This window comes from Anguilla rostrata, chromosome 7 (genome assembly GCF_018555375.3).
Source record: "Anguilla rostrata isolate EN2019 chromosome 7, ASM1855537v3, whole genome shotgun sequence".
In the NCBI taxonomy this organism is placed as follows: Eukaryota; Metazoa; Chordata; class Actinopteri; order Anguilliformes; family Anguillidae; genus Anguilla; species Anguilla rostrata.
In genome coordinates, this window is record NC_057939.1 from 49220265 (window position 1) to 49245941 (window position 25677).

Here is a 25677-nt window from a genome sequence, read left to right on the forward strand (position 1 = left end):
TACTGTTGAGTCCTGCTTTTGGTACAAAGCCAACGCTACTTCGTGTCCTACTTAAGAAAGCATGTGAAATGTTTGGTTAATGACTTGAGTGAAACTGTGTATTTGTATAAGAACATTTGGGGTAGGAAATAATTTCACATTTCAAAATGGTTTACTGTAAAGTTTATTTAAGAAGCTATGAAAACAAAACTGTGAATTTAAAACAACATTTGTCCACTGTCTATAAGGAATGTTTTATTGGAACAAGAGACATACAATGCACATTTTTTACTAAATAACAGGATATAAGCATCATATTTTGTATACTTGCATTATGTAGTAATATAAACAAAAGAAAGAAAATATTCTTACAATAAAGGGCTAGGGAATGTAAAGATCATTTTTTTGTTTTGCTGACTTTACTATTAGTGCAATGTTATAAAGAATGTTCTCCTTAAACATTTATTCCACACGAAACTACATGTGCACAGAATTGTACAGCACTATTTCATACTGTTTATATTAGAAAAACTCAGTGAACATACACAGTTATATATTTATTTATATTTTAATGTATATATAAGGAAATAGCAAATGAAAAATAAAGTTATATAATAAAGCAGTTAAGGACTACGTTATTAAAAATTGCATTGACGTCAGTAGCTATTGCTTGGTTCTGTTCCTTAACACTGGCTCTTGCCTGTTTTAATGGACCAGTGAACAAATGACATCACCCGGGGACAGAAAAAATATAGTATTCAGAAATGAATCACAGTCTTAAGGCAAGGGGAAAATATAACACATACAGTATGTTTTTTATATATTTTTTGGTTTTAGTAAGTAGTTACTTAACAGAGTACACTGCAAACTGCATAGTCGCATATTAGGTATAAAAATGTTCATGCATTAGCAGCTGGAATATATCTCCACAGTTCTAAGAATAGGGTACATGTACCATCCCCTGCTATTGAGTCATCCTTAATGAGTCTGTCTCTCCCACCCTCCATACACACACACCCACACACACACACACACACACAACACTCTTTGCAAAGCTTAGCAACAGGGCAGTTGGCAAATCAAATCAAGACAAACTTGATGTGCTTTCTAGGAGGACGTACATTAAATGCTTTTTGCATAGCGTGTACCTTGGTGCCACATTCAGTTTTTTTTGAGAATCCCCCCCAATTTCTCAATGAGAGTATATATGAGTTAGAAACTTTTATTATAGAATAACAAGGATTTTTCACAGTTCTGTTTGATTTCTGACCCACACATAGTTTTTTTTTAAACATTTGTTTTGTTTTCCATGACGACATGGCACAGATTGTTCATGCATTTTCTTCCTGAAGAACCTGTAACATGTACGTATATAATGATATTCATAAAATATAAAATTTACGAAGTTAAAAATGAAAAATTCAACCAATAAAATGTTACGTTAAATGTCTATATCCGTCAGCTTAAAATAACTGCAGCTAGAATTAACGGTAAACAACATGATGCATGCGTATAGACTTTGACTTGCACTTGTTTTAATTATGTTAGTGTATTGAGCTTACGTTACACAACAACATGCTCTCCACACAGTTGTGATCGACAGTAAACAAAATGATGCCTGCGTATAGACTTTGACATGCATTTGTTTTAATTGTGTTAGTGTATTGAGCTTATGTTACACAACAACATGCTCTCCACATAGCTATGATCAATGAATGAGTCCGTCAATCAATAGACCTTTATCCTCCCCGTGGGGCAATTTGGTGGCGACCACGCAAAAAAAGAGACGCTCAAAAATGTATGAGCTACAAGACCAAGGACAACACATACGGGAAGGCATACATAACAAAATGTAAACAAATGTCAAAAAACTGCCAAAATACAGTATATACAGTATACAAATATAAAATGTTCATAGAATCGTGTTAAATAAGTCCAGTGAATGAATGAATGGTTGAATGTATGAATGAATGAATAAATAAATTAATCAATTAAAGGCACATCAGTGTAGCTTGCTGTTAATTGCTGCAATAGCTGTAGAGATTTAATATACTTATAGGTAAGGTGATATGGTTTTAAGCCATGCTTTTTAAAAGATGCTTTTTTTGCCATGCCCCAGTGACAGGCATTCCATTAAATCTCTACAGTAAAAATAATAATAGATATTTCATGAGGATGATATACACATATACTTATGATTTAGTTTTTAAGTATAGGGTTGAGAACTGGAGTTGATCAAGGCGCATTCACCTTGTAATAATGCAACATAAGTATAAGGTTCGAATTAAGCAATACAGTATGAGAAAATAAATGAAACAGTGTTATGGTTATATATACTGTAATTATTTTAAATACATCCTGTGAACATATTTAGTTAGGGTATCTGTAACCATGAACAGGTGCTCTCTTAAGACCAAATGTGCTGCGTGCTTCCCTTCAGCCAAATACTTTGTCTCACCCGCTCCCTCTTCAGTCAGTCAGTCAGTCAGTCAATCAGCCAGTCAGTCACGTGTGTAACCATGGACTAGTTGCCAAGGAAACTGTTACATAATCACAGAAGGGCAGGGCTATGTTGTGGAGACTGGTAGAGGTTGATAACAAAGCAACACTCCTTTGATTTCACTGGTGTGCCGTTGGGGCAATGTGCCAAGATGTCATAACACACTGAGGTTGTTTATCTAGTAGCACAGCCAGATTTTGTCTTGGGCAGCAGCGTTGGGGATTTCAATACAGTGCACAGTATAATGACAGTAGGGAAGGACAGGACAGGACTGATTCTTGGTATAGGCAATATAAACAATCACCAATGGTGCAAACTGGAGGAACATTACAATACACAAAATTGAATATTAACCCATTAATGCCCAGATTATTCCCAGAGATCTCTTACATAAGCATCTATAGTCATCCAAAAAATATTCACAGATGGAGAAAGAGTGGTAGAGATGTCGGGAACTTTTGAGTGTCGTTCATAGATTTGTGTAGATTTTTTGGAGATTAGGGAAACATTTGTAACAAAATAAATATTAACGTGTTGGTGTCAGTCCTTCACACTTGACTCCCCTGATAAACGCTACACACCCTCCCTGCACCTCCCCTTCAGGATTTGGGACATTGCCTTTGGGCTGTGGCTGACATTCACTGCAAGTGTTCGCATGAGTAAGGGGGGTGGGGTGGGGACCAGTGTTGAGTCCTGGGAGGTGTATTTCAGGGTAGAGGTTGGGAGGGGCAGTTTTCCTGTGGAGGATCCGGTGGGACAGGCCCACATGTGCTTAGCCTGTAGCCTGTGGGAGTGGCAGGTGTGTTTTTTTTTTTGGGAGGGGGGGTGGGGGGGGTGGTGATCTATGTTTAGCCAGCTGATGTAAGCTGCATACCAGTGACGCTGGAAGCACCGATGCCCCCCATCCTGAGCTCGCCTCAGTACTGGGGGACTGTGAGTACCCGGACAGATTGCACTACCCCAGGGTAACCCTGGAGATCCATCGCTTACTCTGTCTGAGGACACAGCTGGAACCCGGAGAGAGAACCTCGCCACAGGTACGGAACCTCCCCCCTGTCCAGGTGTGTCAGACCCTCAGGTATGGGGCTGATGCCATTCTATTGGCTTTCGCCATAAACTGCAGTGCTCTGTGCTTCAGACAGATCTACCTCTCGTCCTGATAACTAATATAGTTAAAATTCAGATGCTGATATCCAACTCATGATATACAAATTTTCATTGATTGTATTTTATTAATGATCATAATACACTGTTTGATTATGCATTGGTCAGGTTAAGTGTTCCTTTACAAAACAGGGTTTGTTCATTTTAGTGCAAGTACTGTGTGTGTTAACGCATTTGATTTTTGCGTATTCTCTTTTTCCTTTTGAAAATAGAAATGATCAATTTAGCCATTGTGGAAGAATGTGATTTTGTTTTGTTTGATTGAATTGCAATGTTTAGGTGAGCATTTATAATTTTTGAATGCGAGCTGCATGGAATTATTTTTATTCACGGTGCAATGCTTTCCAATTTGCTATTTAGCATTCTGTGGCTTGACTTTTGGGTCAGGTTATTAAAATAAAATGAAGAAACCTTTTGACCCTGTGAAGATATGTTCTGATGAACATGTCTGGGACCCCTACATTAATAATGTAAAATTACTTAGCCTGAAAGGCTGAGAGTTCTGAAAGATGGATATTACCATACCATGTCATTAGAAGGTAATTTAATTTCTGTTCTGTTTAATTTTCAAGTTATCTAGGGAATACAGTCTAACACATCTAATAATGAAGTTCTTGTTGGCTGGAAGCGTCGCTTGATTTGTAAACATTTCCCATTCGCTCAGGTTTCTCAAAGCGAACATCTGCCTCACTAGTTTCCTCTTCTTCACGATGGTCATCATCTTCCTCCTCTCTCACTCTGGAGAGTTCTTAAAATGACCAGTATCCCCAAGTAGAACAGTCACCTCTAGCCCCCTTATACATCATTACCGAGGGATTATAGCTCACTAGTGATTAATTAAATAGCCCGAGAACCCTCATCACACGAATAGTCATACATATTAATTGTTTGGTATAAATGATCCTTACTGCCCTTTATTACTGCATGATAATAAGATCTCCTGCTGGCAAGATGTTCGGGAAATGACTGTTTAACATAGGGGGGACAACGAGGGTCTCAAAATCCTTGCGGAAAGATTAGCGTGCGAGGGCGAAGCACGCGGAGTAGCTGGCTAGGGGGGTTTTTCTGCAAGGGCGACGCACGGCGTGGTCCTCGCGGGACGGGCTGTTTCGCGGAGTTCGGCGGCCCAGATGAAAGGGATGGGTAAAGGGCTGACGGGGTGCGATGCGTCGGCATGCTCCGCTCCAGCTCACGCCCCAAGGTTATTTAAAGGGAAGTGCTAACTTTGCCCTTTCCACAAATCCAATAAATTGTACCTGCTGAACTCAGACTTTTTTTTTTTGTTTTTTTTTTCCGCTTGCGGGTGCTCGCCCCGGTTAGACAGCGCTCCGATCGCCCGTGCAGAGCGCTTCCTGTGCGTTTTGTGTGTCCCCTTTCGCGGTCGGGACAGGGCGTGTTATGTGGTTATGTCCCCCCTGGCTGATTGCAGATCCCTGGGAGCACGATGTCACTGCACTCCACCATGTCGCTGAGCGAGAGGAAGCTGCAGGCCGCGGCCATTTGTAAAGAGGTCCAAGGCTCCAGCGGTATGATGGGATTGAGCTTCCTTAGCAATGTCACACACACACACACACACACACACACTGAACAAATGCATGCAAACACACATACACACACAATGAAACATATGCATGCAAGCACACATACACACACACACTGAAACACATACACACACACACAAATTCTGACACAAAACAAACTGTACCCCATATAAACACAACCCCATCCCGCCCCCCCCCCCCCACACACACGCCATACACACACACACCTCTTTGAGAGACACCTGTTAATTTGGCGCTTGGTGTCCCAGAGAATCACACATTAAACACACTCTGCTGCTCCCCATTAATGCGTCAATGAGATGTTTTCCTATACCCACGGTAACTAATCCTTTTTGTAGTTGTCCTTTTTTAACAATCTATTTCTGGTTGGAGGAACAACTGTGTGAATGGCTGTTCAGTGGCATGAAGCTCTTTAACAGCTGAGGGACATTCCATTAGGATAGCCTTTCAGTCTGATTGAACTTTAACTCCATAAGTGGCACCATATTGAATGTTCCGCCTATGAGCGGAGAAACAGTAATAAGATTCCAGGGTCTTGTATGAAATAGACTATATTGGCAAGGAAACTTTCAACTGTTGGTTTTTCAAACTTCTATTTTTTTTTTGATTTATCAGTTGTCACATTTATGAAATTCAATGAATGACTTACTGACAAGCTTGGCATTTAAGACACACAAGAACCCAGTTTTCTTTGTAATATTTACACATTTCAGATCAGTTGTGAATCTCTCATATGTGTTTTTAGTAGCCTATAAATAGTTTATGCTGCTTTGTGCTGATATGGTAATTACTTTATGGTAATTACTTCATGCAAATGTTGCTAGGGAACTTGAAATGTAATCAGCGGTTTTCAAGTTTGAATCCCAGCTAGGAGCCCTCTGTTGCGATCTTTAATTAGACACCATCACTATTATCTAATTTTAGAAACAACCATTAGACTATAAGCCTTATGAGTCTTCCCGGGGTTCTTGAAATATAGAATCATAAGTAGAAACAGTTGAAACCGCATTATTGCATTGCAACTGCATCATACTATATGATTTATAGCATTGCAATATCTAAAAAAACAAAAAGAGAACGTATTCTTCAGTTTCCTAATGACTGAGAGTGCTAGACATGTTTCAGGTGATGATGATGATGATGATGATGATGATGATAATGCCCTTCCTCCCTCTACAGATGCTGAGATAGACCTGGGGAAGAAGATGAGCACCCCAAAAGACATCATGCTGGAGGAGCTCTCCCTGTCGTCCAACAGGGGGTCCCGCCTCTTCAAGTTACGCCAGATCCGCTCGGAGAAGTACACCTTCGAGAACGTCAGGAACGGAGTCAACCTGCAGATGAACGTACGTGGCGAGAAACGCTCCCTGGTTTGAAATGGCTCCTTCCTTTTAACACTGAATTCATTTATCGTACACTCTTACACAAGGTGACCCACAGTGTAAGATGAAAATGACTGGATTCACTTGAGTACTACGGTATAAGCGAGAGGGCCTGGTCACTCAAATCATGGTCCTCAAGGCGCTCAAACTGCTGGTTTTCCTATACCTGGGAGTCAGGTGTGAAGTCAGTCTGGCCAATCAGTAGCACTAATTGTACAGTTGATCACCTGGGAGAAAAAAAACCGGGCTGGATTTGAATATTAGGGCCAGATATAGATTTATTTGCAATAGGGCCGGGGCTCGCTAACAACATTCCCAGGCTAATCTCTACAGATCTACTGCCAGTTAACTATGCTAGCCAGCAACTAAAATACAAAATATTAATGCACACAGATTGCAAGAATAACAAGCTGCAAGGAGAGAAGCATACCGCAAAACCATAAAAATATAACCTAAAACTATTTTTTTTTTAAACCCATAACCTGAAGCAGTAAATAAACATGGAGTGCTTGGGCACTTGGTTTAACAGTAGGATATCTTCATGGGCAGCTTTAGCCTGGGGAGTTGGAGAGAGAGAGAGAGAGAGAAAGAGAGAATAGAAGCTGCCGGAACGGGAGCCGTGGGGACGCGTGTGCTGGGTGTCCTTTCCCCGTCCTCCCGCAGTCCCCGAGGTCTGGGCCCCGGATGGTGTTGCTCTGTGGCTATCAGTGGCTGCAGATGGCACAGAGCCTCGGGGGAAAACCCTGCGTGGCAGCGATCTCACACACTCCAGTCCTGGAGGACCTGTGCTGTGTGTGTGTGTGTGTGTGTGTGTGTGCTTTTTCTTTCAATCAGCAGTCGGTCCCCAAGTGAACATTTTTTTTGTGGTGAAAAGTCAGGGAAACGCCGTCCAGGCATTCAGGTGTGAAATACATTTGCTTGAAAAGTGAACTTTTTCTAGCTGACTAGGACGTAGCCAGGCTATATCCTGAGATATATTGGGGTTAACCTAGTCTAAATGTCAAAATGTCTCTCAACCCAGATATCCACCCAACCTGATGTCTAGATTTGGACTTTTGTTCACTGGGTCTATACCTTGGATTTAGACTCTGTCCCCCCACCCCCTTGCTGTTAGATTAATTCAGTGATTGTTTTGGTGTTAGTAGGATCTTGTTTTTTTAATATTGGAAGCTTTGCATAATAATAATAATAATAATAATAATAATAATAATAATAATAATAATAATAATAATAATAATTTCAGTTTTACTAGTGTGAGCATTACTGGCATTACTGGTATAAACAGGCAAATTAAATCTCCAGTTGAAGAATATCTTTATTCTTAGTCTGATAGTCTGAATCCGATTACTTGCATAATAGTTAGAAATTTATCCGGATTATGGCGGGGTCATCTAACGGTTGCTAATTGCCGTCATTCTTCCTCAGAATGGCGAAGTTCCCAGCGGCGAAGCGGCGGCGGAAAACGGAGACGGTCCGGATGTGGACCAGCCCCCAGAAACGCCCCCGAACACGCCCGACCCAAAGACCCCCAACCCGGAGAGCATCGCCCCAGGTTTGTGCGGACGGTAGCCTACGCATGGTAAATGGTAAATGGACTGCATTTATATAGCGCTTTTTTCCAAAGTGCTTTACAATTGATGCCTCTCATTCGCTAGAGCAGTTAGGGGTTCGGTGTCTTGCTCAAGGACACTTCGACATGCCCAGGGCGGAGTTTGAACCGGCAACCCTCCGACTGCCAGACAATCGCTCTTACCTCCTGAGCTATGTCGCCCCTATGCCCGGCTAGCGTGTCTTAGAATCCGATTCAGCAGAATAGCGAAGGGGCTTGACAGCCCCGTTTATTAATGAGGTGTGACTCATGAGGGAAATACTCGTCACTTTTTTACGGCTCGGGGGGGCTTCTGTGGATTGATCTTCGGTGGGAATGCAGTCGGGCAGACACGTGACAGTCCACACCTACAAAACCTCACTGCTGGGGAATTTGTGAAAAAAAATGTTCAGAATTTTGAAAAAAAAAAAGAAAAAGAACCGACCGGACAAAGTTTCCGTTGTTTTCGGTCCAGCCCGGCTTCCACCACCGCTGGCGCATTCCACAGCGCACAGGGCACTTTGCCTCCCGCTAGCCTGGGACATCCTGCCCTGCGCTCAGTCAGCGGAATGCCGTTTGAAGAGCTCGCGATCGGAGCGAGTGAACTGCGCGAGGCTACGGTCTGGCAGGGTAGAGCGGTGGGCACTGCTGTGTACATAACGCACGCGACATTCCAACGGGATGCGAGCCAGGCATTTCCTACGCCCGCGGCGGCCTGTCCGTGAGATCGTCTGCGAGGGATCGCAGCCCAGCGTCCTTTTTAAACGGATACAGATATCCGCAGCTAACCTTGCCAGCTCCCCTTGCGCACATAACATCTCTCTTACTGTACATACAGTTTCATCTTTCATCATCCCCGCAGGCGTGTGTCAGAGAGGTTAATTAAACACAGCGGCGAGAAGAGCATTCAATACTTTTTCATTCTACTGCAGCAGACAGTAGCTCTCTATTATTTATCGCCCAATTTTTCGGGTCTTGCCTTGGTTTCTGGCTATGATCTTTCTTGGAGAAAATGCGAGCGCGATTCATTTCTCGACGTACTGCTTGATAACTGAGCTTTAGGCCCTTATCAGTGTATGCTCTCTGTTAAAACTATCGAGAGATGTCTGTTTCCCGGGTATGAATTTACTGAGATCTATCGTGTGTGTGATCTTGCCTTGCAACAGCGCTGTCATTTCCTGTGGAGCCCACCCTTTGTCTCATAAATCCCCAGTAGCCTATGTTCTGTGGCTCAGCAGTCATAACACATTCCTGTACGCTGTAAGCTGTACATGCAGAGGCTGAATGAGCACCCAGAGGAAACCTACTGTACGTCTGGTGGAAAGCTCTCCTGGTATCCTGCGCATTTGAGAAAACACACAAATATGGAGCGCAGCAGTGTTTTTTTTTGGTTCCTTTCATTTCTATTGGAGCAGGATAAATTCAGGAAGTAGAGTCTTCTAAGGGGGGGGGCAGATGTGCTATAAGGGCCCCATTACATAAATACACACACCACACACATACAGAAGCACACTAGCAGCACAAATGAGCCAATGACTGCTTCCAAGTTTCATTGGTTGCTTTTATTTCCTGTATGTGCAGTAAGATTTTATTGTGTTGGATTAAAGACCAGAGCTTTTTTACGATGCAGGGACACACTCTCTTCTTATTATTATTTAAATTTCCTCCTTTGGCACATCTGGATGACTTTGCCTGTCTGTGTACTGTTTCTGTTCTGATACAGCCAGTTCTGAACAAGCCAGATGCTGCGGATAATGTGTGATTTTCACCTGAGGGATGCTTCTCAACTGACCACACACTGACTGAGGGATTCTGTGGTCTGAGCTCATTAATCTTTCTCTCCCTCCCTCCCTCCATCCCTCTATCTCTCTCATACTCTCTCTTGCTTTCTCTCCCTCTCTCTCTTTCCCTCTCCCTCCTATCTCTTTCTCTCCACAAAAATTATCCCGGGCGTTTGCAAACGTTTCGTTTGATTTCAGTTACCTGGGAGTTTTCGCCAAGGGGGTTCTATGCGACAAAAGTGCCAAAAGAAACAAAGAAATGCCCCTTCGCTACGAGTTGGATACGCTCTAGATTACCTAACGGTTCCTAGCGACCGCAGAGACCGTGCGCGGACGAGAATGTCTGACATTTACGGCGTTTAATGGTGCTTCTCCCAGGTTACGAGGGGCCTTTGAAGGACGTCCCGCCAGAGAAGTTTAACAGCACGGCCATTCCCAGGTCCTACCACTCCCCCTGGGAGCAGGCCATCATTAACGACCCCTCCCTGGCTGAAACCCTGATTCCCAAAGTGCCCAGCCCCGAGCCCAAGCCCGAGAGCCCGGAATACAAGAGCTTCAACAGGTCAGTCTGACGCGCTGTGAGTACGGTGGCCCTGGAGTCCAAAACACACCAAAACGAATGGGGGATAACACGATTGCCATTACGGCAGAAATGATCCAAACCAAAACATTAACTTTCAAAGAAGCAAACAAGCAAAGCACAAAATCAATACCAGTGGTGTAGTAACAAACGGATGTTGTCATGTCCTCTTATGTGTTCATTTTGCAGTTATATTTGGCTCTTCAGGGGCAGCAAACATAGGCAGGCATAATGAGCGGTTTCTACATGCTATCTCCTGTCCAGCAGTAGGACTGTACAATGATAGCATACACACTTATCTGTATCACCCTGTTGAACCTGGCTGACATAGTTTAATAATCAATGTAATCACGGTGTGCACTGGGAGGTGTTCATGTAGCTTTGGCATTCATCTGAAAAGTCTCACTCTACATCAAGCATCATAGAATGCCAGCGAGGTCAGGCTCACCTTTTCCCATCTTCAGGGTCGCCACTCCTTTCGGCGGCTTCGACAAGACCCCGCCCCTGTTTGTCTTCAAGACGCTGGAGCTGGACCTGCCCCCCTCTGACGCCCCCTCCCCCGAGCCGCAGGAAACCGGGGTGAAGAGGCCCACCTTCAACAGGACGGCCTCGGGCTGGGTGGCGGAGAGCGCCCCCCTCATCCTGCCGGTCATAGACCTGGACGGCACGGTGATCCCGGAGTCAGATGACCTCTGAACTTCTGTTTCTTGACCGAGGGGGCGTGGCTACACCGGGACGGGTGAAAGCGTACGAAAATGGCACGAGTGTTCAGGACCGCCTGTTTTTGTTTCAGTCTAGAATGGCCATTGGAGGTGAGACATTTTTGATGGGGGTGGAAGGTAGTTTTCCAATTTTATACTGGGAAGGGAGAGGAATCGGGAAGTCAGACGGTTATGTTACGGATGATTACTGCGGTCCATCAAAAGTTTAACTCTTTTCAACTTGTGACATTTGTAAAAAAAAAAACAAAAAAAAAACAATAAAGTTAATGTAGCTTGTCACTCTCCTTTGTCTGTTAGTGTATGAGCCCCCAGAAAAGGCGTTAGTTTAATGTTTTGACAGATATTTCTGTGGCTACTCCTAATTCAATCATACAGATGTCATTCGCCCACCTTGTCAACATATAAGACCCTTGCTGTCCCTTATGCAACAAAAATATATTTTTATTTGGTTTTTATATAACTAACAGAATGTACTATGCAAAATTTACAATATGTTGCTGCATATTGGAAAATATATTTGGCTTCCATATATTCAGTTGTACTATTCAATGTATTGCAGAATATTTTTCAATATATCTAAATATATTTTGTTCCATAAGGGGTGGTCTGTTTCGATCATTATTGATATGTATGTTACAACCACACAGCATGTCCTGTAAATATAAATATTTAAGTGTCTGATACAGTAGCTTCTGACTTGTGTGACTAGAACACAGTATTGAATTTGAGTTTTTTTTCTTCAATGTTAAAAAGGCACATTTAAAAAGTTACAAGGAATGTTTTTAATGTTAAAAAGGAACTTTTTGTGCATTCAGGGACTGTAAGTGTAACTCAGATACGAGGTTGGTGTTCAGTGTTTGTATTGGGCTGAATGTGAGATGAGCACATATGTATACGGACTGGTCCTACCTACCTACACTACTACTGATAGTTATTGAGCTTTCAGAAGAAGAATGTGAACCAGACAAGCATTTCAGCTGATATTTCAGATGATATTTTGCTGCAGAGGCATTTAGTGAAGGGAATATATGTATTCAATTACATTATAAAATTCCTAAATTTAAAGTAAAAGTAAGTGCTTGGAATAAATGATCCGTGGTGGCATATCAGTAATTAGAATACACAATTATTGCAGACATTAAGAATAAATGATATGGCTCAATTTCAATCAGGCTTCATGCACTCCCATGCAGAGAGAAGAGAGGATATCCATGCCGATCTTAATTGAAAGTGTTCAAAGCATTTTGTAATTCACCAAAGTGCCTGGTGTGAATCTATCTCGTTGTTGGTAATAAATGGTTTTTCTGTCAAACCCCACGTGTGGGCTTGTGTAATCTGTACCTTGTGGCCCCCGCTCAGCCAACCGACACACAGGAAATGTCCTGGAAGTAGATGACAGATATGTAGTTTTCCTTGTGGCTAGTGTAGTCAGGAACATCGTTAGCACTCCTTATTGCTGGGGGCTTGCACACACCGTGCCATACAAACTCAAAATACCGCATCTTTTTGTTCGTCTCTTGATCGGAGTATACTACTGCCTCCTTTAATCAGTTACACACGGTGCTTTATTTGGTCCATTTAGTCTGTCCAGATTGCCATTTCAGTGCTGATAGATGACCGGGGAGGCTGTAGATACATATGTAATTCTGGTCTTGTGGAGACTATAACATTAAACCTGAGGGGGACCGAGCCAGTCATGTGATCATAGTGACCAATATCAGATTTTTCAGTCTGTCCCTGTGCCAGAACTTTGAAGCTCTGAAGTTAAGAGTATGGAACGAATTCAGTAGGTAGTGCAATCCAGTCTTTCATCAAATGAGTTGCAACTGTAAGCATGTATTACCCTTTTTGTCAACTTTTATCCAGTGTTTTCTGGGTATGTTCAATTGCAACATTGTCCTCCATCAATTTGTTTGGTGGCATGGTTGGTATTCAATCTCAGGCTAAGCAAGTAACTAAGAATGTGAGTATTTGTTGGAGGGTTAGTGATGGTCATACTCCCATCAGGAGTGGAAAAGCTCACGATGGTGTAAAACTGAATCACTGAATGGAAAAATGAACTTGGGCTGGAATTCGTTGATGAAAAAGTCAAAGGTGGCTGTACCGAATTCCACCCCAGCGGCTCGGCCTCTGGCCTCCTGAAACCGAGGACGAGCCGCCTCGAGAGTACGCACGGACGTTCGCGAGGCCTCACAGGGTACGCGCGCGGCTCGACCGCGGGAAAGCTGACCTCATACAGGCGGCGCAGTTTCGGTTTACTCCACAAAGGCCGGCGTGCCCCCCCCGGCTACACCCGATACTCCACCGGCGCGGCCTAAATTTAATGCAGGTTGGGACGGCTTACCGGCAGACATGCGCTGATTTGAAAAACGAGGGGGCTTTGGCACATGCCAATGAGATCATGGCCAAGGCATGTCCGTCATCCCTGATACTGTATGCTCATGCGTGAGCATGTATTGGGAAAGAAAAATGGCGTCGGTAACACAAGTACCGTGTCACGCCAAAAGTGTGGTTTTGCTGGGCGGCTGGCCTTTGCGGAAGTGGAATATGCAGTAAGAGCCATAACATTAGGGACAAAGACATTTTTTTAAATTTGGCTCAGCTTTTTTTGATCAATGGCTTCAGAGGTGTTTTTGATTAGTCGCCTTACCTAGTCTTATACCTAGTGCAGGTATAAGAGCTTCCAGTATCTAGGCTTGATTCTAGCCTTTGGATTCTGTTATCGGCATTTGTCAACATGAGGACCAGAGTTGTGCCAATGAAAACCACGGAAGCCATTGGCTGGGAAGGAAAAAAAAAAAACAGTCAGAGACATAGGCCAAACCTTAAAATAACCAAAACCAACTGTTTTGAACATCATTAGGCAGAAAGAGAGCCCTGGCGAGCTCAGAAATCACAAAGAGCCTTTTCTTTTCTATAGTTTTTCAGGGACCTGACACTTAATTTCCTTACTTAATTTTTTTAACGTTAATAGAATATAATTAATTGATGTGGTCAGCCCTTGGAGATCGTTGACCTCGCCCCCTCTTTCCTTTTCCTAAAACTCCTCTGCCATCAGGGTTCATATTTTCCACAATAGCGTACGATCATCATTATTATTCTCTTTATCTGATGCCTCGTCGAGGGTGTGTCCGCTCAACTCTCTCTGACCCCCTTTTCTTTCTGCCGTTTCTGAGAGTAAAGAGGAAATGTTTGGGCCTGCAATTATGCCTTGTATCATTACCTGTTTCCTCCCTCTTGGGATATCATTCTTTGCCAAGATATCTCCATAAGGAAACAAAGCCATTGAAGCTCAGTGGCTTAGATGAGTGCACACTGCCAGTTCCGGGTGAGAGGTGAACTCTGCGGAAGGGTGGGGTGGGTGGATGGGGTGGACGGGGTGGGGTTGGGTCGGGGGGTGGATGGGGTGGACGGGGTGGGGTTGGGTCGGGTCGGGGGGGTAGGGGGTGAACGGGGTTGGGGGTCAGATGCAATTGTTGACCCGTCTAAATGAGTCTCGCCCCAGGAAGATCCATTTCACTGGGTCCGCTTGTTCACGATCTCCCAACTTGCCACAGCTGTCCACCCACACCCCCCCCCCCCCCAAAAAAAAGTGCAACACCGTGTCGTAAAAATCACCCCTCGATAGCACTCCCTGTGACCGTTCCTTCAATAGTTGACCTTTACTGAGACATGCTGATAGATATAAACTACACACAACTAAATATAGCATGTCCTTTTGGTCACCTTGTCGTTCCATCACTGGATTAAATAATAGCACAAAAGTGAAAATTATATTAAGCTTCAAGACGCAAGTAAAATCCACCTTAGATATGCAATAAACTCACAATAAATAAACCCATTCTTAATGATTTGCCCTTATCTTTGGTTATAAAATGAACAAATGAAAACATGTCTCAAAAAAATTGTGTGTGGGTTACTTACACCCGAATGATACAATCCTTGGTTGCCAGTTCAGTTACAAATTAACTTTTCAGAGAAATGTTTGTACACAGTTCAACGTTGTTCTTACCCCGTACCAGAAATATCTATAATAATACAGCAAATTTGGTAGATTTGCCCAAAGAGAACTATGGATCAACCTTGTGGAAAAAGAGATAAGCCGCCAAATACTTTTGTGGCTGAATTTAAATGGAAAAAGGCTTTCGGAAAAATCTTGGCACGCCATAGTTGGAAACAATGCAACATCCTGGCCAGATCTTTCAGACACAATATGAAGAGCATGTAAAATACTCTTACTTAGAAACACGAAGTGCCACCTATTCTATGCAGATACAGACAGACAGGCATTTTCCCCGAAAATAAATGCATCAATTATCAAGAATGTTTTTTTTTTTTCTCCCAAAATTAAGAACACTAATTGAAAGGTGCATGTGGAAAACTAGACTTCGGGATCAGTTTTCAAAGAGGAGCATTAATGTATATGTAAGGCATATGGAAAGCTAATGAAAAATCTATGAGAATACAGTTTCACATTATTGTATTGTGACAAGCTGGTGTCTTGCGCACAGTTTATCATTCAAAAATATCAAGAGAGTGCTTGTTTCCGTTCAGACACTACCAAAACCAATGAATCACTCTCAGCGCTAATAGCTTCAGCGCCACAGGTACAGAGAATAGACCTGCTTCAGTACACTTATGACAGTCAGGACCTGGAAACTGACCTGCGTTAACTGCCAAAAATGAATGCTTATGTCATAATGACTGCAATGCAAATGTTCTCTCCCATGAGCACACCTGTATGAAACAAGAACTTACACTATGGCTGCTGGTATATATATATATATATGTATATATAAAAAAAGAAACTATATTACATTACAGGCATTTTTAGCCTGTAAAAAAGGCATATTGCTTCCTCAGTACTCAGATTTATTTTTTACTGTGCCTTACTCAAAGATTCATTGCACATGTTCTTGCATTCTTTGTGACTCATAATTCACTTCAATTTTGTTTCAAAAAAACAATTTTTTGTGAGTTAATTTTGATTACTGCTGCACTTGTCAAACTGTGTTTGCGAAAAAAAAAAAAAATTATTGCATTTATTCCAGAGTGCATAGAGTTTGCAGAATCCTAGTGGCAGGGCACTCATTTCCTTGTTTGGCAAAACTGCATAAATATTACATAATTTCACAGGTAGTTTTTTACGCACACGTAATCAGTGTAGAATCAAATGGATCGGATGTACTGTGTACTTGATTCCTGAACAATTTCATTGTTCAACAGCACACTAACAATGGCTGTCGGATCCTGTTGTTCTCTTGTACTGTACCCTGATTGTTTGCTTGTGCTTCACAATGATAGTAATTAACGGATTATAATTCTTGGATAAATATAACGCCTGTAACCTCATCCTGTGTGCGCTGCCTACCCAGTCTCCGGTCTCCATGACAGCCAGTCGTAATTAGCCCCTTACGCAACTGAAAGCACTTACGGTTTTAGCACCTCGTAATCGGTAATTCAATCTCTGGAGACTGTTAATAAGACTGGGAGGGACCACGCCTCGGTATTATTGCTATTATTTTTTTTAACTTTTGTAAATATTTCAGCCTAATTGTCCCTTCCATCCACTGCATGTGAGGCAACCAAAAAAACAGACATATCAGTTCTTTTCATAATACCGTGGAAGAATGCAAGATATATGGGAGCGCTTTGATTTTATTTGCAATGCATTACACACATTTGCGTGTTACTGGTATTATTTACCCACCTGCCTAATGGCTAAAAACATACATATGGATTTTCCTTCAACATGGTCAGTCATAAATTAGACAACATTTGTACAAAATCATAAAGGTAATGATCTCTCTTTAATTTATGGAGAGGAGCATCAACAAAGGGCACTCACTGCCACTGGTTATGATTTCACCACAAAATGTGTTCAGTACGCACTGTGTCGAATGTCAATGGAAAATCACAGCTTAATGGTTTTGTGTTTGTCTGAATTTTCGCAGGTGTCGGCGGTGCCTTCCCTGTCCACACGTCCCCGTTGTGAGGTGACAGTCAATCTGGATTTGGGGTACCTTGTAAGGGGGCGACACTGTCGCATGCACAGTGCAGACTTAAGGTCAGTTCTTCTGAACCAGCTTGATCCTGCCAAAAAAGAAAAAGAAATATGATCACTGGCAGCAAGGGAATCTTTAAAAACTTGTTTTCAACTGAAATATGAAGCGGTTGATTAAAACATGTCCTTGTACTCCATGTCCTTCATGCCCTTCATGACAAAATTCAGAACAGGCTAGGCCACAGGATGGATTGCTCACAAAATGTATGGATTTGTATGGATCAGAATTAAAAGGCCTTAGATCAATTGCCAAAACAAAAACAAAACAAAACAAAAAAAGATTAAAGGATGTGAATCATGAAGAGGTTTATATTTATGGGTCTTGGTGTTGTCATTCAAATCATGAAAAGAGTTGTTCCATTCCACATGTGATTGCTAATTACAGCTGGCTGTACAAACCTGCTCAATACAAAGCAATACAGAAAAAATCAATATATGAATATAGGTCAGTCCCTCTAAGGATCAATGCCATACCTGACCTTCTGATCAAATGATCTAAAAAAAAGCAAAGAATCTGACCTTGACCTTGAATCTGACCTTGGCATGACATCATTGATGCTTCTCGCATTCCCAGAGACCAACAAATTATCCATTCGCTAAACAATGTATTTCACTAAAGCCCATGCCATTAATCAGTTCTTTCCTATTTGCAAGGAAATCTAGATGTAATCTGATCCTGAAGTAAATTCCAGTTCAATGACACCTTTACACAGTCCTGAATATATAATATAAAATTACAGTTCTGAAGATAACATTAAAGTATACTTATGCATGCCCACAACCATATTATGTATTCAAAATTCAAAAACTCATCTTTGTCTATAGAGGCAATATCATACACCTGATAGAGGCGTGCTGAGATGGAAAAATACCATGTGTGCTTCATTACTGAGAACAAGGTGATCTTTATTACTGAGAACAAGGTGAAATGTGAACTCAGCTGTGCAAACAGAATTCACTGGAAACATGTCGGACACACAGTGCATGAAGTGCTTCAATCTTCATATCCCACATATCCAGGAGCCTGCCTTGCTTTCATTGACGTGATGAAGTTTTACACGGGAACTAAATTTTCCATACAGTTCATGTCTTCAAACTTGTGCATTCATTTGCTAACATTGCCCTCTTAAAATGCTCTCGGGCAGAATTGAAGGCAAGGTGGACTTCTGATTTTGTTGTTTTTTTACAGGTCAGGTGTTACTGTTTTTTCCATTGATTATGCTTATTTTCTGCCTTCACAGAAGTCCTCCTGACTGCAGCGAAGCAGGTAAAATTGACTGAATTAATACTTCTAGAAAATATTTGAATTAATTCTGAAATATTATGCTGATTCTTTGTTTTAAAATGTAACATTTTATAGCCCCTTGAAGACTTGATATATGGCGTACTTATTCTATTGATTGTAGGACATTAGCTTTAATTATTCCACCAAATGAATGTCTAAGTCTGCTTACCACTCTCTCACTGCCTTCTCATAATTCAAGTGACATCATTCCTGATGTCATTTGCTATTCCATTTCAGTGGTCACTGGTTTTATATATATATAGCAATGCGTTTAATATGAGCTGCCGCCCCAATTTCCCGGATGTGTTCGTTAGACAGTCGACGTCTGGCCGGGGCTAATTATAGAATGAGTATGGACTGAACAACCAAGGCGTGTTGGTCAGAATGATTCTACTCTGTCCTTCACACAGCATTTTTCCATTCGCGGGGCGTGAAACGCTGTATGAAAATAGCATTTGGCGACGTGTGGCGTGGGTGGGCTAACGAAGGTCACCGAGTAATTGAGCTTTCGGTTCAAACATACATGAGATAATTCCGGCACATCTGGGAGTGGTGAGTGCTGTTAGGCATTTTAAGAGCATTAATGGAAACTTAACTGGGCTACCGGAGATGCTATGTGAACCCTAGCACGTAGTCATGTACTGATGCTAATTCTTCAGATTAAGCCGTCAGTGAAATATAGTCCATGTGTGATCAGACTAGAATTTGTCCAAATTCCAAGCTTACAGTTTGTGTGTTTTGCTGACTAAGATTAACAGTGCGTAACATAATCCCAGAATGCTTTCATTTGAAACCGCCATTTGAGTTGTCTGCTCATTTGCAACAATGTTGAAGCCATGGCTCTTCACTTGAGAGCTATCTCGAGGTTGGAAGTCAAGGCCGGTGACATAGAGCCTTGGGGTGTGAATACAAAGAGTCTCGCTTTGGCCTTGGCTGGCCTACCCAATTAATCTTTAATTAAGACTCTCCTTTAAAAATGATGAAAGTTAGAGGGTCAGCAGTTTGTTAATGTCTTGTTTAATGAGGTGGTCAATTCAAATAGGAAAACACCCTGGAAATGAATTGTTAGGATAATCACATAAACAAAAGGAATCAGTGTACAGGTTACCTGGGCCAATGAAAAAGAGTATGAACCAAATGCAAAGTACTGTATGTTTGTGAATGTGAAACCTTCTAATACAGACAATTTCATAAAGTGGATATGCTAAATTTGCTTGAGCATGCCTGAGTTTGCTCAAACATCAATTCAACCACACCAGCTCTGCCAGTGGAAATGCGTGCTTTCCAGATTTATAACGCACAGAATGGTTTCAAGAATCAAATAAAAACTTCTGAGAATCCTTCTTGTCCAATTCAGACAAGATAAAGAGACATAAATTCAAACCTGTCTTTCCACACACATTCCTGTATAGAGCCAGGCCTGAAAGCTCTCTTTTGGATTGTCAGTTGGAGGTGGTCAGTTCAAGACTAAATCTATTTTCAATCATAAATAAAATAACTCCTTTGCTACTTTCTGAGAACATAGCAAGGATTATTACACAGGGATGTTATCACCATACGGATATAAACCAGAGAGGAATTCCACCAATCACAGAGTTTGTTGATGACATTCAGCAAAGTTGCCTGAGTGATTGGTGGATCTGTTCTGGATACACTTCCTGGCTTTTTGTGGATATTAGCAGGAAGTAGTATCAACAAATTATTGTTCATAATGTTTTATTAGTTGTTACTGTCATACTCCATGAATGGTAAACTTCCTTTCTGTTTTCTATCAGTAAGGTGATGTGAAGGCAAGAGAGGCCCGGCTCAACTATTGAGGATTGGAAAAAAAAACGTGTTCTGGAAAGAATGAAATGAAAGACATTCATCAATGGCCTGTGCTCCTTAAAAGAAGCCAAAGGACTCAATCTGTCAAAGTAAAGTTTTTACCTGACTTAGCACTTTTGGCTCCTTACTATAGATGAACCATGCTTGCCCAAGAGCATACAAAGAAGTGATGTGAATTAATTAAACATCACTGAACAGAAATTGAAAATGCCGTCTGAAAAAATTATAATATGGTTATAGTTTTAGAGGTGCTGTAGATTGGGAATTTCCTGTCAGAAACGATTGAGTGGATCAGTTGGGAAGATGAACGGGTTCTTGAGCTCATTATTACTGTCCATTCTTCAGTTGTGGCTCTTTAGTGGGAGATCAGAGGATGTGTGTGTGTGTGTGTGTGTGTGTGAGCATGTCACTCCAGGGAGCATGGAAAAAGAATTCTGACTCTCCGTGAAAGAAAAGACTTGCTGATACAAATCAAAATGTTCCTGTTTATTTTCTTTCTTACCAGCCAAAGGCGCATTCCCCTCCACCAAGAGATACGAGGATCTTGTTATTGTCAACCAAAGCTTTCACCATCCGCCTGCTCAGCTGAATTTCGCTGAATATCTTCTGTGAACCTTTAGGGTTGTCTTCAGCCAGGACCAAGACCATAGACTATATGGCTCTGTTATTCTCTATTCCTTGCATGATGCACCTACCAAAGTCTCTCCAGCACTGACCCAGCTGAAAACACACCACCGTAGCCCATCCATACACGTTTCCTCTTCTTCTTCTTCTGTTGGCCACATGCTGTTTGGACACAGCCCACAAAGAAAAAACGGGTCACGCCCAGAAACATCCCAACCACATTTTTACAATAACAAACACAAACAGACAAGCAAGGATTGGGTAGAAGTGCACACAGACACAGACTGCCAGTGCATCATAGTAATGACAGAGCATGGTTTGTTTGTTTATAATATTTTCAAGTTGAAAATCCTGCATAGTACACCTTTAAGTATTATACAGTAGATCCTGGCTATCAGGGTACTTCTTGCACAGCTTCTTAGAATAAATACAGCACAAGTATTTATGAATTTCCACACTGCAAAATTCTTGGTGTTAAATCAGTCCTGAGTCTTTACATGAGTCAAATTGGTACAATAAAAAAAAAACATTCTATTGAAGTTGATCTTACACTAAAAACTTTGCTTTGTACAAATATGAAATTTTAGGGCAGAAGTGCTGTTGGTTCCTTTGAGAAACCCTCCTGAAGGGAACAGGCATTGTCTTCGCTTTGTCCCTTTCATGTACTTCCTGGGGAAGGCCTGGTTCGCTCAGATACACTGCACCCCTTTCACCGCATGCTTGGATAACCCATTTGATTTCCCCCACTCGTCCATTGTGTTTAAAGGCTTTTGATTCAGATGTTTACCTAATGGAATACCACACAGCCTTTTTGCCTGGGGTGAAAATCGTACCCCATCTTGGACTCAACCTTATAAGGCTAAAATATCAGCTGTTCTAACTAACAATCCTTAATCCTTAATTCAAGCAGATAATTCAAGAGAGCATCTGCAATGAGAGAGTAAAATATCCACGGTTTACTTTCAGGCCTGGGTCTAATATATATTTGAAATATTTTATGAATGCTGGTAACATTTGAAAACTCTCAGGCAGATCCCTTGGTAGCTGCCAGGGAGACAGGTTACTAAATATAATCACATACAATCATATATAAATATAATCAAAGAAAAGTTTTATTCTGAATATTGTTGAAAATAGAATACATTTATTTAATTCATTTAAAAATTGTCAGTAAGCTAGAGGAATTTTATTGGTGTATAAAAGGGTTAAATTATTTAAAATGATGATACTCGCGTTTGCTTGCTCGTGTTTGAGAGTGAAAGACATACATTTGGCAACTTATAAGTCATTTCATATTTTTGTAACAATTTACTTCATATGGGAATATTTCTTATCATGCCAAGTATGGTGCTTATGAATACAATTCAAGGCCCTTCAATCAGGGTATACAAGGGAAACAGACGCCAGCAAAGCTGAGTTCTGTGACCTCAGCAAATCTCTGGTTCAAAGAGGACATCTGAATGTGGGGGGGGAAATGATTTGAACAAGATATTCAATCGGAAAATATACTATCAGTCACTGTCTTTTTCTCTCCTTAATTATATCATTAATTTGAGACGTGAGGTTTGGTGCAGACAGTATACTAGCTTCAGCCAGGAATTAAGGAAAGAGTCTGGAATTAAATATTTTTTTCTCCAAAGGGAAAAAGGGGCATAGTTTCATTTAGCTGAACATGTGTGAATGATTCACTTTTTAAAATAAAATCTGGGGTGCGGCAGCTCAAGCACTCACTATCATTTGAATACAATGGAGCTAAGAAGTGAAAGATAAACTGAATTACATTTAATCCTGGGTTGATACAACTACAGGGCCATCAGATACGTGAAAAAAACGTTCAGCATATAAATTATATGAAATACGCACAGTCAAGCTTCAGTTTTGATCATTTCCAGTTAATCATTAATTCTAGAGACAACAAGAGGTCACGATGACGTGATCACGGCTCTTTAAACCATAACATAGATATTATTTTCCTGGATTTTACTTGGCAACAAGACAGTTCAGTTGAACTTGTGAAAATCTGGCATGAACAGATTAACTACATTTTTGTCTGAATAGTCAAATTAGCTCCAGGCCATTTTCAGAGAGGCTGAGAAAGAAACAATATCAGTTACATGATGAATATTCATTAAATGGTCAAATTAAGCAAATATCTTAATTAAATCGTAAATTACACCAAGCTACTAGGTTTATGAAAATGGAAAATTAAACTGAGAAAATGAACTTCATTAAAATGAACATGAACAAGATCAATGAATGATAACACCGGTGCAACGTATTCGGTGTTGCTTCATTGCTCCTTCACACCTGAGATTGGCGCAATTGTCCCCTCTGGACGTAATGTACTACTACCTGTGCGAATGGCGAAATATGCACGGAAACGTACGCGCGGCAGAGTCTAACCGAGACTAACCCCTCCTTGATCCGTGCGACAGCATGAGTTGATGTTGGTGTGTGTGTGTGTTAGCTGGGGGACTGCAGCATACTGTACTCTAGAGGCGGGGTTTGACCTCGCAGCTCTGAAAACATGACTAATCCAGTATTTCAGGTGCTTGGAGTTGATCACGGCTCACTACCGCCACTCGTCAACAAATACTACTGAGGCACACAACCCGAAAAAGCCGGAATACAGCGAGTGACACCGACAGTCACTGGTTTATACAGGGAATAGTCTATTTGGAAAAACGAAAGGCTAAGAAGCGCTGTAGGCTCTTTTAACCGGTGGTATATTTTCTCTTTTTGCTTTTTTTTCTTGGTGAAGAATTTAAGTAGCGCTATTGCTGCACTTTGTCCGGGGAAAGCTATCCCTTCTCTCCAACGAACTTCTTTATTTTTCGGGACAAAGGTTTTAAAAGGAAAGCTTGTCAATCACGAAGTTGTTTTGCCCCGTTACGGAGCGAGTGAAACTCTGGAGTATCCTGGTTTTTATATTCTGTCATGGTGAGTATTGTTATGGATCGGCTCATAAGTTCAACTTTTCCTCGCCATTTTGCCGTTCGCCCGACCGCGCATGTGGCGGAAATCTCACCTGAATCACAGGTAAAATACGTTTGCGAGAGGACGCCTTTGGTGTTACGATATGCAGGCTAAAACACGAGCTCTCTTTGAAAAAATAAAATAAAATAAACATTGAGAATTATTTAGCACATTTGTGCGTCTGTTGTGTCAATAAAATACAAACAAAGCACCCGTCGTTGTATAAGTAAATAAAGGTTTCAAGTAGCTTAACGTTAGCCTCGCAAATGCAACGAGTTAGCTATTAGATAATCATTTTGAAGCAGGTGGCAAAACTTACGGAATGAATACAAGTTTAATTTTTATAACTTTGAGGCAGTTCGATGCTCCATGTGTTATGTAATTTTTCGAAGAAAACCGGAATATTGACGTGGTTAATGCTACACAGTTTTTTTTTAATTAGGCTATAGGTGGGTCACACAGTCAGAAACCGGAATTTGAAGTTAATGATTCTTATTCACAAGACCAGGATTTGTGCATACACATTAGTTCACTCCGTAAGACTAGCGTGTGCTTTAAAAACATTTGATAAAATAGTCGTGCGTTTTAAATGTGCTCACAAAGTTTTTAGATGTCACTGACATAATTGTCCTGACACTTTTATTTCAAATAACTTGGGCCTACCGTGTGGCTTTGAGTGATTATTGAGCGGGTGTTTCCTTGTTGTTTGATTGATCCTTCGCATTAAGGCCTTAGTTTACCTGCCAACAAAAGTATATCTCTGACGAAATTACAATAACGCAATTTTGTTGTGTTAAGGACCCATGTTTTGTAATACCTGTACATGCATTATTCAGGCAAAGGCTGCTGACGCCAATTGTATCGTGCTTATAGGTAAAACGAAAAGGACATCTTTCTGAAACTGCAATGAGCGAGCCCTAAACATAGGCTAATAATTACAAATGTCACTAAATTGCAGTTAATTAGCCACTGCTGTAGTTACATTTACATACAGTGTAGGTTACATTTTTTCCGTCTGAAACAGTGGGCCAATTTTTTAATGTAGCCTAAATGGGCACACGATGTCGAAGGTTATTATGTGTTCTTTGAAGGTGTCATATTTGAAAAAAATTAAAATAATTGTGACTGCGATCATTTTGGGTGGAGACAGAGGTTTTTTGCTTTATTTGAGTAAAATGTCCACTTCTCTGCTGTTTTATTTTTTTGAAATTGAAAATAAAACACGCGAATAACGTTTTCTGCAAACTGTGTTAATTGCCATTACAGCCATTGCTACATGACTGGTAAACAAAATAATGGTCCAAGAATTGTTGTAGGCCCACACGCTCGCGCAAAAATATCGGCTGCAGTTAAATAATGCCGCGGATTATCCACTGACAACACCTGAAACAAACCACATAATAAACATCCATCACTTAGTCCCCCAATGATCCAGTGCTAAGAAAAATTGGTACTTTTAATGTGAAAGATGAACTCCACTATAAATCTCCACTGATGCCTTTGGGTTGTGCTACTCTGCACGCATGCAGATTGAATCTGTCCTTTTGTTACACCAGCTGGAGGAGGGTCCGCACTGAAGTCATAAAAGGTATAATCGAGGCTTCTGATTGGGAGTTGGACTTAGTGGAGTGTTGGCCGTGAAT

The 25677-nt window shown here is 41.3% G+C and overlaps 1 protein-coding gene and 1 long non-coding RNA gene across 2 annotated transcripts; one reads left to right on the forward strand and one right to left on the reverse strand.

The window, feature by feature from the left end:
* The first annotated feature begins 3348 nt into the window (after positions 1-3348).
* On the forward strand, positions 3349-12570 carry LOC135259930 (myozenin-2-like). The gene is made up of 6 exons (XM_064344877.1): positions 3349-3516; positions 5073-5169; positions 6385-6551; positions 8013-8139; positions 10335-10518; positions 11001-12570. The coding sequence occupies exons 2-6, from the start codon at positions 5088-5090 to the stop codon at positions 11230-11232; spliced, it is 792 nt and encodes a 263-aa protein (XP_064200947.1). The 5' UTR covers positions 3349-3516; positions 5073-5087; the 3' UTR covers positions 11233-12570.
* A 4340-nt stretch (positions 12571-16910) lies between these two features.
* Positions 16911-24276, reverse strand: LOC135259933 (uncharacterized). Its single transcript, XR_010331431.1, has 3 exons — positions 24087-24276; positions 20937-21220; positions 16911-17351 (listed from the first exon to the last, which is right to left on the reverse strand). It is a non-coding gene; the product is annotated as an uncharacterized LOC135259933 (long non-coding RNA).
* Positions 24277-25677: the final 1401 nt, after the last annotated feature.

Bases quoted from the DNA above. Each gene is read 5' to 3' on its own strand.
- LOC135259930 (XM_064344877.1), top strand. From the start codon at position 5,088: ATGTCACTGCACTCCACCATGTCGCTGAGCGAGAGGAAGCTGCAGGCC. The intron at 8,140-10,334 runs GTTTGTGCGGAC...TGCTTCTCCCAG, and splicing joins CCCGGAGAGCATCGCCCCAG to GTTACGAGGGGCCTTTGAAG. The intron at 10,519-11,000 runs GTCAGTCTGACG...TCCCATCTTCAG, and splicing joins GAATACAAGAGCTTCAACAG to GGTCGCCACTCCTTTCGGCG.